Below are 18028 nucleotides of genomic sequence, written 5' to 3' on the forward strand. Positions count from 1 at the left end.
AAGCCCAGGGGTGGAAAGTTCCAGGAAAGCAGCAGCACAAAGGAGCAGGAATGGGTGTTGGGAATGAAATTCTCCATTTGCTCCTGTGTTTCTGAGCCCTCACCCAAGGCAGCTGCTTTACAAGAGCCACAGTGCTGGGTGAGACAGTGCTGCTCTCAGATAAACTTCAGCCTGCTTTGAGAGACTGTCAGGGGTTTAAACTCCTGGAGGAGCCTTTTTTTCCCCCTTTTTCTCCTCTTATTGCAGGTAGGAAGCTGCTGTGAGCACAGGAAGTGCTGTTTGCATTGAGCAGCTGCAGCCTTTGCATTCCCAAGTGCAGGGATGGCAGCTTGAAAGGAGGGAAGGACTAACCTGCTCTCCTCAGGTCCTTGGCACTGGGATCCCTGCTGAGGCTGCCAGCAGGAGGCCAAAGTGATGCTGCAGGATTTTACACGTTCACCCAGCTGTGCACCATGGGGCAGCCCTGGAGCAGGAGCTGGGCTGTGACACCAAAGCATGGCAGAGGGATGGAGGAGTTTCCTGAGGCTGTCAGTCTGCTCTGAGTCATTGAACTGCTGAGCCAGTTTAACTATTAATGGTCAAGCTGTGCCCTGGGGGCCAAGGGAGGGCTGGAGGGTGTCAGGGGGGTTGATCATTCCCTTCTACTCAGCCACATCTGGAGTTTTGGGTTAAATTCTGGTCTGAAGGACAAGGAGCTGCTGGGGAGGCTCCAAAGGTGATGAGGGGTCTGGAGCATCTCTGATGTGAGGACAGACTGCAGGAGCTGGGTGTGGTTAGTCTGGAGCAGGGTGGTCTCAGAGGGCTCTGATGAGTGCACATAAACATCCCCAGGGCTGTCAGAGGATGGTGCCAGACTCTGTTCAGCAGTGCCAGTGACAGGACAGGGAGCAATGGCCATAAACTAAAACACAAGGAGTTCCACCCCAACATGAGGAAGGGAAAAGAGCTCTGGATCAGGTGCCCGGGGAGGGTGTGGAGTCTCCCTCTCTGGAGACATTCCAAACCCTCCTGGACATGTTCCTGTGTCACCTGGTCCAGGTGACCCTGCCTTGGCAGGGGCTTGGACTGCATGATCTTCAGAGATCCCTTCCAACCCTGTGAGTCCCCAGCAGCATCCCCAGCCCACTGGCCAATCCCAGCAGCCCAACCTGTGGAACCTCAATGCTGAGCACTCCCAGCAGAAGTTGATTCCTCCTGTTTTCTGGTTTGCTTTTCCTGTTTTGCATCTTGGTGTGCAGGTCACAGTGCTCCAGGGACGAGTGACATCTGAGTCTGGAAATACCTGGACACCAATCCATCTTCACAAGGGCTTAGGGGCAAGAAGAGACCATCAATAACTCAACCCAGAGAGGAACTTTTACCTGAAAACACATTTGTCTGCATTTCTTGGCTTCAAAATGTTCTGCTTTTTGGCTTCAATCCCAGAATCCCAGACTGGTTTGGGTTGGAAGGGACCTTAAAGATGATCCAGTTCCAGCCCAGTGCCATGGGCAGAGATGCCATTACTGGGTCAGGTTGCTCAGGTGGCTTCCAGCCTCCATTGATGGAGGAGGTGCTTTCATCCCAATGGATTCAGGGTCTCCAGCTGCCCCCTCTCCCTCCTCTGTGTGGTTTCAGCCCCAACATCTTCGTGCTTGGGCTCTTCTCTGCTTGGCAGTTTTCCTTTTTGTTGGAGGAGGAAGAGGGGAGGGAGCTGCTGTAACACAAAGATTAAAAGCAAGTGCTTTTCTCACTTTTATCCAGCAGGACAGTTGGGTATTGAATCAAAGGCTGTGGGATCTGTGTTGTTTTAAGGATGGTTAAGGTAGAACATCTGTGAGATGTGAGTGTGTATAAATCCAGCTGTGTGCACTTCTCAGTCTGCACTTCCAAATCCTGAGCTTTTCCTTTAAGCTCTGTCTTTGCTTAGCTCATTTGAGCTAAGTTCATTTAAGCCTTGTCTTTGATTAAACATTTCTCTTGCAGCAGCTGAAGCCTCTTGGCTGTGCTGAGGGCTCTGGAAATGCAGGGAAAATCCCACAGGCAGAGATTTCTCAGCATCAAGATGCTCAGAAAAATGTGTAAAAATTCCAGATAGGATAGTAGTGCATTTGTTGCAGAATATATAATATATTATATATATTATATAAAAATATAATATATTATATATTATATATAATATAAAATATAATATATAATATATTATAGAGAGAGTATATATTATATTAATTATATTAATTATATTATATTATATTATATTATTTTATATATAGAATATATTTTTATTTCTATTTCTTTTCTTTTTCACTCTCTTTCCCTCAGACCTAGTGGCTGCACTTTGGCCTGGAGTACAAGGGCTCATTGCATATTTTTCTTATTTTGTTTCACCAAGCACTGAACTCCAGACTTTAAAAATACATTAAAACCTTTATTTTTTTCAGAGCACTGTCCAGGTAACAGGGAATTTTGGCCTCCCTCAGATGAGAGGTTCCTGTGGGTCCCCACAGAAGTTTTGTGTCCCCTCAGGTCATGCCCAGCATGGCTGCTGGGGACAGTAACACATCTGTTAAACAGCCTCTGCCCACTGATAAGCTTTGGCAGGCTGGACCCAGCTCTGGCAAGCTCCAGGGCAGGACTGCAGCCAGGTCTGGCTCTGCTGAAAGGGCTGGAAACCCCAGCAGGCAAAGAGGAACCAATGGCTGGGCTGGGAGAGCAGAGGTGGCTTTAATTTTACCTAATTTGGGGTTTTTTTTTGAAGTTATCATTCTAAATCTGAATTAATCCAGCTCATTTCTCTCATTTCTGCTTAGACATGGTAGCAGGCAGGTCACACACGGTCCAGGCTGGGGTGAGTTTGTCCTAAGTTCACTTTTTAAAGTCAGCCTGTGCTGCTTTTGTGGGTTGTGTGTTGCTTTTTTGTGGGTCCTCTCTGTTGGTTGCAGCAGTGGCTTAGGGGCCCTTGGAGTCTGAGATGCCTTTTAGACACCTAAAATTAGATGAGGTGGTCTCACCCTGCATTAGCTTTTCTCCTTTCATCAGGGTCTGTTTTCCCCTATTTTCACCAGAGTCTGTTTTCTTTGGGAAGTTTAATTCCATTTTGAACAACTGTGATGTTCTGAGGTGAAAACCTGAGCCTGACCCTTCTGCCTGAGCCTGGGGAGGGCAGGGAGCTCTGCAGTGCTCTCAGGGAGTTGTTAATTCAGAGCAGGGATTTAAATTTATTATTGGCTGTTCTTTGCCACGTGGAGTTACAGGGATGGTGGAATAGCTCAACTTCCTGAGTCTTAAATTCCTTGTGTTACTAAAATGTACCCAGCCCCTAAATAATGTGTATTTACTTGGTATCAACTTCAAATACACCAGTAAATCTCTTGGGTTTTAAATTATCTGGGTTTTAAATGAATCCAAGCTCAGATGGGCATTCAGGCAGTGTTGGGGTCCATGGAAGGAGCTTTTCCTGCTGCATCTGGCATAGGGGATGCCTAAAAGAGCTTTAAAAAAAAACTGGAATGTTCTTAATTAATAAGGTTATACTTCATGAATGCAGGCTAGAACTTCCTACCTTTTATTTCTTTTTAATTAAAGAAAGAATGGCTGTAGATTAAATAGCTGTGAGTTGGAGAGAAAACTGAATGTGGAGAAAACCTTGGTTTTGGCCTACTTTGAAGGGATGAATGCTGTAAAGTCACCAAGTTTTAGAGAAATAAAAACTTTGGGTTTATAATTCCCTTGCACTTTCAGCACAGGAGCAGAAAAGCTGCTGAGCAGCATTTTCAAGGGGAGAACTCACTGCCATGAGGTGTGTTTGAAATGAGGATTTTAGCAAGTTTTCAGTGAAGCTTTTTTTGGGGAATGAAAAAGGGGGGATGAAAAGGTCACGTCGGGAAGAAGTGTTTGGGCTGTGGAAAAGCTCCTGTTTGATTCAGTATTGTCACAGGGAGGCTCCTGCTGCCTCTGGTCTGTGTTCCCATCCCTGGCTGTGGCAGAGTTCAGCAAAGCTGTGAAATATTTTGAGTTGTGCTGTGCAGGTGCCCTTGGTGAGCCTGGGGTGGCAATTCCTGTTTTCCTGTCACCAGATCAGGTGTCCTGGTTGGGAAAACCCAGCCACACAAATTGTGACGCTGCTCTTGATATAAACTGATGCTCCAAGGGCAAATCTTCAGTTTGGGTTTGAGGTGGGGATGATGGGCTGGTGCTGCTTGCAGGAGCCCAGAGCTCAGTGTGGAGGGAACAATGCCATTCCCAACTGCTCATGGGTTTGTTTTGGGGCTGCCAGAAGTGGGAATGGGGGAATGGAGGGGTTTTACCCCAAAGAAAGGGAGCATCCTGCTTGCAGTGTCTCAGGGAATTGTGGTTTCTCTCAGTCTTTGCTGTGAAGTTCCACATCTCTGTTGTATCAAACCTCTGCTCACACAGGTTTGGAAGGCTGGTGCCACTTCCACAGTCAATCAGATTGCATTTCACGATAAGGGAAATAAGTGTGTGTGTGTGTGTTTGTGTGTGATTTTGATTTCAGCCTCATGGATTTTTCATAAAGCCCGTGCTGCTTTCTGGAGTAATGCAGTTACTTTTCCCCTAGGGCAGTGCTCTAATTCACATTGTTTTGGTTGCTTTCATGGCAGGTAGAGCAATTCTTGCTCTCTGCTTACTCAGTTTATCTCATAGTCAGCCACTGAAGTTGTTTGACTGCTCTGGTGGGAGAGCACGGTGTTTAAATCAACAAATCTTGAAGGCTTCATTCACCCAGGTGCCTAAAGCTGGGCTCTAGAAACCTCCAGCTGTGGTTACAGAGATTATTTTTTGTTGCTTTGCATTTTTTTCCTGGCACTGACTTTGCTGCAATAATTGCTTAAATGGCCTTTTAAAGACCCTGAATGCAGAAAGAGAAACAAGAATTGAAAGAATAAAGGCATAGTTGTGGCTCCCTCTGCCCACAGCTTTTCAAATAGTTAAATAAAACAGAAAAAAACCCCCACTTTATCTTCTCCCAGAGTTTTTGCTATCAAAACCAAACCCTTGTGCCTGTTTCTGTGCTCAGGGAGGTCTGGGTGGTGTGAGAGGGAGCAGGTGGAGGTGATAAATTCAAATCCTGCTTGGGGAACCCTCAGTCACTGCTTCTGCAGGTGAGGTTTGTGTCTCTGTGTGCTCCAGAGAGCCCTGGGGAGCAATTTTTGGGTGTTCTGGGGCTCTCTCTGGAGGCTGTGAGGCAGCAGAGCCCATGTGGGAGGCAATCCCAGGCTGGGTTTCCTGGAATGAGGGGGGATGGATCTCTTAGTGCAGTTTTTCCTCAGCAGGAAAAATGGCCACCGAGACCGCTCAGGGTTTGGAGAGACTTCCAGACACATCTGCAAAGACGCTTTGTGCCCAACATCTGTGGCTTTCAGCTGGAAATCAGGAGCATCAGAGGGGCTGTCCCCTCTTAATGGATGGGCAGGCTGAGGCTGGAGGGGTGAGATGTTCCAGGAGACCTTTGAGAGCCTGGTGTGAGTCCAACACTGACCAGGTTTCCAGCCAGGGCTTGGATTGAAGGCTTCACATGTACTGACCAGGCCTGAGAAGGCTTTCAGTTTGCTGGAAATGTCTTTAAATCTCAGATGGGCACAAAAAATCAGAAAGTTTAAGGAATAATAATGTTGTTTGAGATACTGGAATGCATCACTTTTAGAATCTAGGGCTGCCAGTGCTGTTTGGGCAGGAGTTGTACCCAAATCTTCCAGGTCAACACATTGGGAAGAGATATCAAATATCAGGAAAGGTTCTTCCCCCAGAGGGTACTGGCACGGCCCTGAGGCTGCCAGAGCTCCAGGAGCTGCCAGGGATGCCCAGGGTGGGGTTGGTGGAGGATCTGTGCAGGGGCTGGGCTGGATTGATGATCCTGGTGGTCCTTTCCGGCTCAGGATATTCTGTGATTCCATGATTAAGATTAACTAAACAAATGCATTAAAAAAGGGTAAAAAATGTGGGATATTTTTATTTTCCCAATGAAAATGGAAAGAGAATTTGGGTGGGTTTTGGGAAGAGCTGTTCTGGTGAGCTGGGTGGTGCTGGGTCTCCTCCCTGCTGCCCTTTGCAGGGAGCTGCTCCAGGCACACTGGGCTTGTCATCCCAGGGTCCTGGTGGTCCTCCATGAGTTAGCCTGGCACCAGGTTCTTGCCAGCTCATAAGTGACATTTGTGAGGCAGCTGAGGGAGCTGGGCAGGGGCTCAGCCTGGAGCAAAGGAGGCTCAGGGGGCCCTTGTGGCTCTGCACAGCTCCTGACAGGAGGGGACAGCTGAAGGGTTCGGGCTCTGCCCTCAGGAACAGGGACAGGAGCAGAGGGAACGGCTCAGGGGGAGGCTCAGGTTGGAATTTCTTCATTGGAAGGGGCTGCTCAGGGAGGTTTGGAGTCCCCATCCCTGGAGGTGTCCAAGGAACACCTGGAGGTGGCACTGAGTGCTCTGGGCTGGGTGACAGGGTAGGGATCGGTCACAGGTTGGACTCGATGGTCTTGGGAGTTTTTCCAGCCTTGATTTTGGGATTCAGAATGGTGTTCAGAATGTTGTTCAGAATGGTGTTCAGAATGCTCTCCTTGCCTGTTTGTGCTCTGAGGGCAGTGTGAAATGAGGAGCTGGTACCCAGTGGTCTGGCTGTTCCTCCAGGTTCTCTGGATCCTGTAGGTGAAAATTGGTTTGATGGGAGCTGGTTTGAACCAATCTCCCCTGCTCTGACAGAGCCCTCCCTGTACTTCTCATGTTGCTTTTCATAACTGTCTGCTCTCTGGAAGGAAAACAAGCCAAGGAATCCCTAACAGCAGGTTGATGTAATCATTGCTCTGAGCATGCCAGGGAATTGTTATCACTCCTGGGTGCCTGGGGAGCTGCTGGGTTGTCATGTCAGAAACTTTTTCTGCAAGTATGTGACATTCCTAGTTGGATTTTTCAGCTTGGATTTGAAATCTTTGGTGGGATAAAGTCATTGATGGAGGAGCAGGGAAATGTTGGAAATGTTTGTTTTATGTGGGCATTGTTGTGTGTGAGCTTTGTCAGGCTGCAAAAACCTTGCTGCATTTGAATCATAGAATTATTTCAGTCTAAAAATGCATTTACCACACTTCATTCCTGTGTTTACTCCTGCTGTTCCCTCTGAAATGACACCATGAATCCTGGACCTGTTGTGCTTTGTTGTGCTGAAAGAGCCAATTCCCACTGAAGAACATTCCCAGGAGAGCTGGGATAGCCAGGAGTTATTCCTTGGGATGTTCCTGTAGCAGCAGAGCCCTGATGGGCTTCACTTTTGGGGATGACATTTGGCTGCTGGGCTGTGTGAGAGCCATAAAAGCTCCCTGGGACAGCCCAGCAAAGCTTTTCTGTGTCAGACTGGCTTTGGGAAGGGCTTTGCAGAGATCCGGATGCAAGATGGGGCAGAGTTTTGTTTGCCAGGTGAGGTGTTGACATATGGTGCAATAAATGCAGTTATTGGAAAAGCCAGAGATAATATTTACCTTGAAAAATCCATTGTTGGGAATAAAGGGCCACATCTGCAACTCAGGCAAGTGGGAGTGACTGCTGTCACCTGGGCCACCACCTGAAATGTCACTGTGAGAGGAGCCAGGAGGGCTGGGCAGGTGGGTGAGGGAACAGCCTGACATATAAAACTGTGCTTTAATTGATGTGGTGGTGGTTGATCCATGGTTGGATATCTTGGAGGTCTTTCCCAACCCTGAATATTCTGGGATTCTGTGATTTACATCAGGCATGGTGGCTCTTACACTGTGAGTAGCTGTGCTTGGAGTACAGCTTGGGAGTTTCAACCTTGGAGTTTCAACCCACTTGTGACCTTTTTCTCCTCTCTTCCTCCCTCTCCCTGCAGGGTTTAATGCCATGGCTGCGGATGAAAGCGCTACAGAAAAGCAAGTGGGGGAACCAAAAATGGCAGTAGATGGTGAAACCAACGGTTCCTGTGAGCACAGCGAGGGTGGGGGCCACCCAAACCCAGCGAAAAACACTCAGGACAACACGAAAGTGAGCCAGCAGGACTCTTCTACTAAATTAAATAGGATAGCAGAAAATGGCATTTCGGACAGCGAGCCTGGGAAGCAAAACCATCTGAAAGCAAATGACTTCACACAGACTTCTGTCACAGGGAGCAATGGATATATCCTAACCAAGCAGATGGCACAGGAGCAGCCTCTAAGGACTACCAGCTTTGCTTCTCTCACTGGCCATGCTGCAAAAACCCTGCCTGGAGGAGCAGGCAAAGGCAGGACTGTGGGGTCCTTTGCCCAGCTCCAAGCCACGATGCCAAGCAAGCTCGGGGAGGGCAGCAAGGACACGGATGCTAAAAAAGGCCCTGCTGCTAATGCTGAAGTCAAGGTGCACAGAGCACGGAAGACAATGCCTAAACCCACCCCCAGCCTGGTAATGTACCTGCCCAGCACAGAGCTGCTGCTGCTGGGCTTGCTCTTGGCTTTCTCTGGGGGTCTGGGGGGTACCTGGCTGCATGGCAACACGTGGTGTTCAGAGCTTGCCTGCTGAGTGGATTGGTGGTTTTATTATTTTTGGTTTAGTTTTTGTTTTATTTTAATTTAATTTTTTATTTTAATTTTTATTTTCTTTTTATTTTCTTTTAATTTTAATTTAAGTTTTTATTTTATTTAAATTTTAATTTAAATTTAAATTTAATTTTAATCTTATTTTTATTTTTATCAAGATAGTTGATCTATATTTTATATAGATATATAAATAAAAATATATTTCTTGTCTATATTATATTTTTAATCTATATATTCTATATTATACTTTATTTAACATATAATATTATAATGAATGTATAATTTCATAATATACACAATTTTATATGTATAGAAATAAATATATTATATTAATTTATATATTTATATAGATATATAAATATATATTTATATTGATATTTTAGCTATATTTTTATATAGATATCGATATCTATATTTAGTTAGTTTTATTTTATTTTATTTTATTTTATTTTATTTTATTTTATTTTATTTTATTTTATTTTATTTTATTTTATTTTTTTCTCTTCCTCCAGACAGAGATGTTGAAGTAGTTGGTCACATGGCAACACCAGCTCCCATCCCCAATGTATTTCTAAATATATAATTGATCAATTGCCTCCTCCAGCAGATCTGTGTGAGACACTAAATGGCCTTTCTCTCATGGCTCTATTGCTCATCAGCCTCTGCTGACATCCAGAGCTGCTTGTGAAACAAATTAGATTTTTTCTGAGGTCAACCCAAAGGAAATTAAGCCTAGCATGAAAACTTGAGGCTCCTCCCAAGCTCAGAAGCTGTCAAGGAGCTGATCTGTGAGGCAGCTTGATTGCTTTGCTGTAGGAATCGTTATAGGGCTAAAAGAGATGATGTTTTCTCTCCATGTCATTGGGAAATGTTCTCTCCAGAATCCTTAGGGTGGATTTACCATCATTTAATAAAGCAGAGCCTTGCTTTTTTTTGGAGGCATAAGGAGATGTCATTTGGTGCATTCATGTCACAGTGTGGAGGACAGAAATGGGCCTCTCTTTGTTGTGGTTATTGACAAGTTTGGTTCTTTTTTTGGTTCTTTGCCAGAAGTAGGGAATAGATCCTGCAACAGGCAGAGCTCCACTGTAAGCAGTTTTCACCCCTGTGATGCTTTATATGACTACAGTGAGCTGGATCCTCTCCTTGTGCTGTGTCTGAGGGTGGAGGGAGACTGGGAAGGGGGAGCCATGGGATCATTCCCAGAAGTGCATGGAAGCTGCTGCAGCCTTGTCAAGGTCTGTGCAATGCATGGGTGCTGTGATCCTGCAGATCCACAGGGCCCTCAGATGTCCCCTCATCTCAGCACGGCAGTGTGAGGTGTGAAAGGCTCAAAGCTGGGAGTGCCTGTGGTCTGCAGCAGGGAAAGAGAGGGTGGCACCTGGCCAGCCCCAGATGGGGGAAGGTGCCGTGGCTGTGGTACCACCTGTGCCTCTGGGAGCAGCTGGGAGTGCCAAGGGCACGGCAGGATGCCAAAGCTGTGGGCACCAGGCTCAGGAGAGGGGCAGGAGCCGCAGCTGCCTGCCCCCCTGAGCCCTCATCCCCCTCTGCCTTGCCCTGGCTGTGGTTGAGTTCTCTGCTCTCACCCTGCCTGTGTTTCTGGCTGGCACAGGGAAGCCCAGCTGCCATCCAGCTCCCATCAGGGTGTCTCCCACCCAGGGAAGGCTTTGCAGCCTCCAGCCCCCTGTTCTGCACTGGAATTAGGCCGGGCAAACCCCCAGACCCTGGTGGGATTTAGCAGAGAGAGATTCCATGGGGCTGAGCAATTAAAAGAGACAATTCCCTCCTAAAGGTGACTGCTGGGTAGGGAGGGAGTGTTTCCCTCATTCATATTTTATGATATATCAGAAAAATATTTCTATTTAACCCTGTGGGCTTCAAGGTTTGTGTCTGGGAAGTGGCATGGAGTGTTTGGGAGCTCTGGGAGTGCTGGGACAGCTCACTGGGATGGGGCTGCTGGTCCTTCTTTGCTCACACGACAAAAGCAGCTTCAAAAAACCAAAGCCTGCACTTGTTGGGCTGCTCTGGAAAGTGCATAGCCTGTCCTCAGCTCCTCTGGGCATTTGCCTTGGGCTTAAAATAGGGAGAGAAGCAACATTCCCAGGAAGGGTGGTGAGAAGAGGCTGTTCCCATGTTCTCTGCTCAAGCCTCTGCAGCTGAATGGGAACCCAAGATCTGATCTCAGTTCTGCAAGACAATGAAACATCTGTGTGTTCAGCCTTCCTGATAATTACTACCTCATTTTTCCCCATTGTCTCTGGAATTTACATGCTATTTTCTTTGGAGCAGCAGAGTCCTTGCTAAGCTGTCATTTTTCTGTCCCAATTATTTCTTTGTTGAGCTGCTTAGAGGAGGCTCCTCAGCTCAGGAGCTTTTCCTGTACCAACCTTCACACCTTCTCCCCTTAAAAAACCTCTGTGAAATCAGGTGCTGTATCCTGGGAAATAAATTGTGGAAATCACCCAGGAACTGATATTGCAGGACACAGGAATTTGCTTGGTTAGTATTTTTTAGGGCATTGCTGTTTTCTTGGTGAAACTGTTCTTGCAGAACTGTTGTGCCTGGGAGGAGGAGGAGGAGGGGAGGAAGGTGTTTTGCTGCCTGCAAAGCGTGAACATTTGTTCCCCCTGGCTCCTGCAGAAACCCACTGGGGCCAAGAAATTGTTTTGTGTAATCCAATAGGTGTCAGGGGACCTTGGTAACCTTTTCCTGCACATGTGAATTGGTCTCTGAAAGGAAGGAGAGAATTTTCTCACCAATTTAACCAGCTTTTTCTCTGTTTAGGAGTTGCTTCCTGAATTGGGATCGAAGCTGAATCTGAAACAGGTGACAATTTTAATTGATGCTGTCGCATGTTAAGGTGGTTTTTGAGCAGAGAACATAATTTCTGCTCTCCTTCTGAACAGAGCAGTAACACAAGCACTGCCCTTTTGGAAAGATCTTTCTTTCACTGCTAATCCATTTTACAGCCCTGTTAAGAACCCAAAAGTTTGCAGGGCCAGGCAGCAGACTGAAAGGCAAGTGTGTGTCTGTGTGTGTCTGTGTGTGTGTGCTGTGCTGGGAGAAGGCTCCTCCTGCTTGGGAACCAGCTGCTGAGCTGAACTTCAGTAAAACACAAGGGATAAAGGATGGGAAAGGTGGTGAGGGCATCCCAGAGTTGCTTGGAGACAGGAGGAGCAGATGGATGAACTGGGAACCCCAAGTTGTGTTTCCTTTCCGTGGTGACCACAGGGCTGGAGTTTGGGGTGTGTGTCTCTGGTGGTATTTTTTATGCTGTGCAGAGGACTGGGTCAGGAAATAGTGCAAAAATCCTTTAAATGGGTGTTTTGGCCTGATTCACAGTGTGTCCCCAAAATGCAGGTGCCAGTTTAACTGGGGGAGACCATGTGGGCAGGGAGGAAGAGCTTGGAGCAGGAGATGCTTTGCTCATGTAGGTCTTTCCACCAATATTCATCAAACTATTCCCTTCAGTAGCATTGCCATTAAATACTTGATCCCAGAGCTTTTAAACTGCCTCCTTTGTGGTGCTGCTGTGCTGCAGGAGCCTCTGGCCTGGAGAACACCCTGTGGCCATCTCTTGCAGGGGTCTGGGATTGCTCAGCAAGCTCTGACCCTCCCATGTGCAGGAAACATAAAGCAAAAGGGCAGGGCCTAATGGGGGTGGTGATAATGGGGATATTGTGTCCTTGGGGAGGACTCAGAAGGTCTGTCCAGGACCCTCTCCAGAGGGGTATCCAGGTGTGCTCCACTGGACTGAAAGAGTGAAATTGGTGTGTGTGAGGTTGGGCAGAGATAAATATCATGGAATCACAGAAATCCTGAGCTGGAGGGACCCACCAGGATCATCAAATCCCCCTCCTGTCTCTGCCCAGCCCCCCTGGCAGCGCTGCCCAAAGGCTCCTGGAGCTCTGGCAGCCTCGGGGCCGTGCCCATTCCCTGGGCAGCCTGGGCAGTGCCAGCACCCTCTGGGGGCAGAGCCTTGCCCTGAGCTCCAGCCTGAGCTGCCCTGGCCCAGCCCCAGCCGTGCCCTGGCTCCTGTCCCTGTCCCAGAGCAGAGATGGAGCTGCCCCTCGGGAGGAGCTGCAGCCCCTGAGCTCTGCCCTCACTCTGCTCGGGCTGAGCAACCCCAGAGCCCTCAGCTGCTCCTCAGGGCCCCTCCAGAGCCTTCCCTGATGGGGAACCTCCTTCAGGAGTGACAGTGCTGCCGCTGGGCTCCTCAGACAGAGGGGTTGCTGCAGAGGGAAGTGAGAGTGCAGGCTGTTGTGCAGAGCTTTAACCTGACACTGAACTGCTGCTGCTGGAGGTGCTGCCCCAGCTCTGACCACAGCCCACAGAAATAACGGCCCTGGCCCCAGCAGAGGGGTTTGGGGGGGTCAGGAGCCCTGGTGGCACATCTGCCCTGGGCTCCCTGTTTCGTTTTGACTGATGTGTGACACTCCCTTGCCTTGGGGCAGTTTGGTGCAGGAGGGGACAGGATGAGATCCACACCCCTCAGTGCTCTGCTTCAGAAACACTTTTAGTGCAGGTTTGGGACCACATCTTCACTTCAGCTCAGTCTACCTGGCTGCCTAAATCATGTTTTTATGTAGGAATGTGACTGCATTCAGATCAGTGCAATTGTAATCAAGTCACCATATAATCCCCCCTCTAATGGGCACGTATTAATCAGCAGATCATTAATCTGATCTAGACTAAGACCAAAGCCTTGCAGGCTTGTTGCTCCAAGGTGAGGCTTGATCAGGCTGCTGAAATTCAGCAGTGAAAACCACAATCCTGCAGCAGCAAAGGCAGAGCAGCACCACTACAGCTCCTACAGGCACTATCATCTGCTTGTGATCAATTTTTTATAGCAGACTGATATTTCTTGCTTAACCACCACTCACCAGTTGTTAGAGGCAGATCCCCCTGGGAGCTGCTGCTTTGTGCTCTTCAAAGGCAGTGCCTTGGTACAAATCTCCTGACCCTGTTGCTGGTGGATGGGGAGGCAGAGCTCTCCATCCAGCTGCCCTGTTCCCTGTGGCAGGGCTGCCCAGCTCACTCCTCCTGCCCTGTTGGCTCTGGGTTGTGTGCTGGAGATGGGAGTCCTGCAGAGCACAGAACTAAGGGAGCCCAGAATCTCAGCCTGAGGTGGTTTCAGGCATCAGGAGCCTTTCTGCAGTGCTTAGAGCTCCCTGCTCCCAGGCAGGACCTGTGCCTGTGTCCTTCCACCAACACTGTGGTTTCTCTCCCATCTTGTTGGTTTTAGGGATGGAAAGACCCTTTAAATGCTGGGCAGTGGGAAAAATGTCCTGTGGAGTTTATAGAGCCAACACAAGGGTTCATTACTGAGGGTGGTTTGTTCTGGAGTTTTGCTTTCAGGGAAAAACCAAAACAACTGAGGATATTCTGTCTTTTGCCATTTTAATAGCTTCCCCCTGCTGCTGTCGGGGACTTCAGCGGCAATAATAGAATGTGGTTGATCCTGTTAAAATGTAGACAGCACTTGAGTTTAATTTTTATAAACACATCAAATATCCTGTTCTTGCCCCAATCTAGCCCATTTTCTTGGCTGTATTTCTCACAGTGGGGTTGCACATAGTGGTGATTCCCATTTTTGCTGTTTCCAGGCACAACCATTGTTAGAAGTGCTGGAATATCTGCCCAAATTCTTCACTATTCACTACACAAAGCTGATACCACATGAGAAGCTGCAAGAAATGAAGATGTTGGTGTTGTATTTCTTTTTCTGTCTCATTTATGGCCCTTTCTTGGCCTCCAGTGGCCCACATGTGAGCACAGGGAGCTCAAACTGTATCCTGGAGTTTCCTTCTGCTTCTCTCAAACTGTGGGTGAAACCTGTTTAATAAGAATAGCAAAAATGTGATTGTTTTATGTAGCTGAGAACAAGGAAAGGTGGTGAGAAAACTGACTTAAAAATGTGTGCTGATCCTTTTTATTACAATCCTTAGATGTAATATTTTTATAAACACAAGAAATCTCTTCACTCCTTTCTGGGAATTCTTGGTATTCTTGTTTTTTTTACCATTGCTGCATGTGCCTCCAAGTAAATCTTTAAGTATCTTCAAGTATCTCTCTTCCATGAGACTTAATTTGAGTTAAAAAAAAAAACTTTTTAGCAGAATTGCCATGGAAAACCTCACATTTAGCAGTTGTTCTGCAGCCTGTTGAAGATTTTAAATTTATTTCTCTGTTGTAATTATAGAGGCAGAGACAAACCCTAAACTAATAACATAATACTTTTAAATTTAAACATTGGATTGTGTTCTTCCAAGCAGCCTGGCATGGCCTGAGTGTGAATTCCTGGTGTTTGGGAGTAACAGCACCTTTTATTAGAGACCAGTTGCAAAAACTTGCTCTTAAAGGACAAAAAATGCAGCCCTTGTTCACACTTGTGTCAGATCTGCCTGTCCCAAGCTCATTTTTCTAATTTTAAGTTAGAAATGGAAAGCATTGGATATATCAGGGGACTTGGGAATTCTCAGAATAATTGTGTAGCCAAGAGTTACTGTTAACCTTTAGATCTATAAACTCAGGACTTTTAAGAGGTATAAATAGTATTGTTGAGACTATTCTTGGCATCCTGTGCCCTGCACTCCTGACGTGCATTTTTTAAGGGGTAGAACAACCGGGAGCAGACTCAGGGTGATCCAGAAAATGATCCTATGGCCAATTAATTTGCTCATTTTATTACAATTATTGAAGAGAAAAGTTTAAAAAGAAAAAAAAAAAAGAAGTTGGTCCATAAGTGTCTCCTGGGAGTGAGAGGTTCTGATGAGACAGGGCTTTTTAATTTAGTTGCAAAAACATAATGCATTTAATTATTTGACAGTGAGAGCAATTAAGCATTGGAACAACATATCAAAGGCTGTGGTGGATTTGTCATCTTTGAAATCCTTAATCCAAGACTTGCTGCCCTTTTAGAAAAGCTGTGGCAATTGAGCCATAAGTTATGGGCTTGCTGCAGGAATCATTGGCACTTTGATGGCCTTTTGCTGTGGGTCATTTCTGATTATCATTAGGGCTTTGCTGGGCCTGCCTCTGCCAGCACCACACACGTGGCACAGCCTAATGAGGGGAATCAGCCTCTTCCCTGTTTGTTCCCAAGGTCACATTGCTGCAGAGCAGTGGCTGGGGCTGCCTGCCTGAACCTGAGTGCTTTTATTGCTTCCTGCTTTTTATTCCAGCCTTGCTTCTGCCTGCATTCCTCTTTCTGCTGGGCTTTTTCAGCTCTTGCTTCACCAGTCCTGTAAAGAAGAGTTCTCTGCAAGTGGGGCAGCACTTAAATCTTACAATCATGGAATGGTTTGGGTTGGAAAGGACCTTAAATTCCACCCAGTGCCAGCCCTGCCATGGCAGGGACACCTCCCACTGTCCCAGGCTGCTCCCAGCCCTGCCCAGCCTGGCCTTGGGCACTGCCAGGGATCCAGGGGCAGCCACAGCTGCTCTGGGCACCTGTGCCAGGGAATAATTCCTAGTTCCCAATGCCAGGGCCTGCCCACCATCCCAGGGAACAATTCCCAATTCCCAATATCCCATCTAACCCCACTCCTTTTCATTGTGAAGCCATTCCCTTGTCCTGTGCCCTTGTGAAGAGTTTCTCTCTTTCTTGTAGCTCCTGCAGATACTGTTAGGCCACAATGGGGTCTCCCCAGAACCTTCTCCTTTCCAGGCTGAGCAATCCCAATTCTCCCAGTCTTTCCTTGTGTTCTGCTGCTTTTTCTCTTGTTTTGCTGGAGCAGCTCTGCCAGCCCTGCCTGCTGCCCAGCTGGATGCAGTGGGATAAAGCAGAGGGTAAATCCAGTGTAAAATGGCCCAGCAGAGGCAGCTGCCACCCCAATGTCTGCTGACCCTGTGGCACACAAGGAGCAGCAGGGGCTTTGTTTCATTCCTCCTTGTGTTTCCTTGTCTCACCAGGCACCTCCTTGCTGGGCTGGGACAGGAAAATGTTTCAGTGAGCTGGATTGAGGGGCCTTGCCCTGCCCTTGGCTTCCCTTTGGCACACTTGACACAAAAGGCACAGGAATTAAAGCACCATCAAACCAAGCCATGGCTGTTGAAAGAATAAACACAGATGGAAAAAGGAAACACAAACACAGTCTGGACCTCTCTGTCTGAGGCTTTTAGGGTACAGAAAATGGAGTTAGACACACAGGAAAGGGATTGTTTCCTAAATTAGAGGAGGAAAACATTGAAGCAACATCAAAAGCTGAGAAATGGCACTCAGGGACATGGCTGAGGGTGGACTTGGCCCTGCTGGGTTAATGGTTGGACTTGGTGACCTTAAAGGTCTTGTCCAACCTAAATGATTCTCTGTGGAGCTGTAGGAACCCTTCTTTCATAACCAGAGGTGCAGGATTTGACTTTGTCTTGGGTACAGGCTCAGATCAGAGCAGGTGTGCGTGGCTGTGGTGCCTGGGAGGAGCTGCAGGAACAACTCTAAAATCCCTTTGGTTTGCAGCAGGAGCCTGGAGCCTGCCTGGGGGCTGGAGTGGGAACAGGGGGTTAAGGGGAGCTTGGACAGCTCAGTGTCAAGGAAGGAGCTGCTTTGGCTGTGCTTGGTGTGTGCTGGGCTAGAGGGGAGCCTCTGCTGAGGCTCAGTGGTGCCAGGTGCTGTCCAAAAGGAAAATCCCTTTCCTTTGCTGCCTGCTCCTCTAGAACAGCTCTGCAGGATGTTGCTGAGCTTGTTTGGTGTCACAGGGAACAAGTGCTGTGCTTGAGTTGGTTCCTCTTCTCCAGAGGCACCCAGAGCTGTGCAAACAGAGCCTGCTCCTTGTCACTGCCTCTGTCATTACCTGTCACCTGCACAGCCTTCAGCCAGGCTGGCAGTGCTTGGGCAAAGCCCCCTGATCTGTGTGCTCCTGCTGGGAATGCGCTCCTCCTGCCCTCAAATAAATGAGATTTTGGTCAAGAGAAATTAATTCAATAATTTCCTATTTTTTAAAAATTCTTCAATCCAAAAAAATTTAACTTGCCTTTTTGTTTTCCAGCATGCAAGTAAAGACCCCAAAGATGGGAGAGACAGCAGAGATCAGAAGGAGTCCAAGGAGAAGGAGTTTGAGAACATGCTGGACTTTGTGAAGCCGTTGGCGTTGCCCTCTCTCCCGGGCCTTCACCAGTCACTACCTCAGAACCAGAGCTATGTGGCCACCACCAAGGCACAGACAGGTAAAGAGGGAAGGGCTGGAATGTTGGAATCCTGAGCAGCTCCCACCTCCCAAAGCTGTGGGGCTGAGAGGGAGATGAGGAGGTTAAAAGTCTGTTAATACCTTTTTGCCACTCAGTCTCCTCCAGGGTTCCCTTCCCTTTTTTCTCCTTTTCTTAGAGGAGACACTTTGATCCCTTTTCCTCTGGGATGTTTTGAAGAGGTTTCTATCAGTTCTGTAGGGCTTTGAATATCTCCACAGCTGCTTACCAAGAATTACAGCCTTATAAATAAAATTAATTGGGTTCACAGAATTTTTTAAGCGGTCTCTTCATAAATTCTGGTGAAATTTCATTACCGTGGAAGGGGAAAAAACT

At 47.4% G+C, this 18028-nt stretch overlaps 1 protein-coding gene across 13 annotated transcripts in view; it reads left to right on the forward strand.

The window, feature by feature from the left end:
• Positions 1-18028, forward strand: part of EHMT1 (euchromatic histone lysine methyltransferase 1) — a 122438-nt gene that overhangs the window by 59522 nt on the left and 44888 nt on the right. For 11 of the 13 annotated variants that reach the window (XM_074556571.1, XM_074556569.1, XM_074556579.1 and 8 more), the window contains 3 exons: positions 7828-8375; positions 11294-11335; positions 17497-17674. In XM_074556571.1, coding sequence (XP_074412672.1) covers positions 7828-8375; positions 11294-11335; positions 17497-17674 — 768 coding nt within the window. The remainder of the gene's footprint in view (positions 1-7827; positions 8376-11293; positions 11336-17496; positions 17675-18028) is intronic. The other 2 variants (XM_074556581.1, XM_074556570.1) reach the window with 1 other exon arrangement.

The sequence above is a fragment of the Zonotrichia albicollis genome, chromosome 21 (assembly GCF_047830755.1).
Source record: "Zonotrichia albicollis isolate bZonAlb1 chromosome 21, bZonAlb1.hap1, whole genome shotgun sequence".
Classification (NCBI taxonomy): domain Eukaryota; kingdom Metazoa; phylum Chordata; class Aves; order Passeriformes; family Passerellidae; genus Zonotrichia; species Zonotrichia albicollis.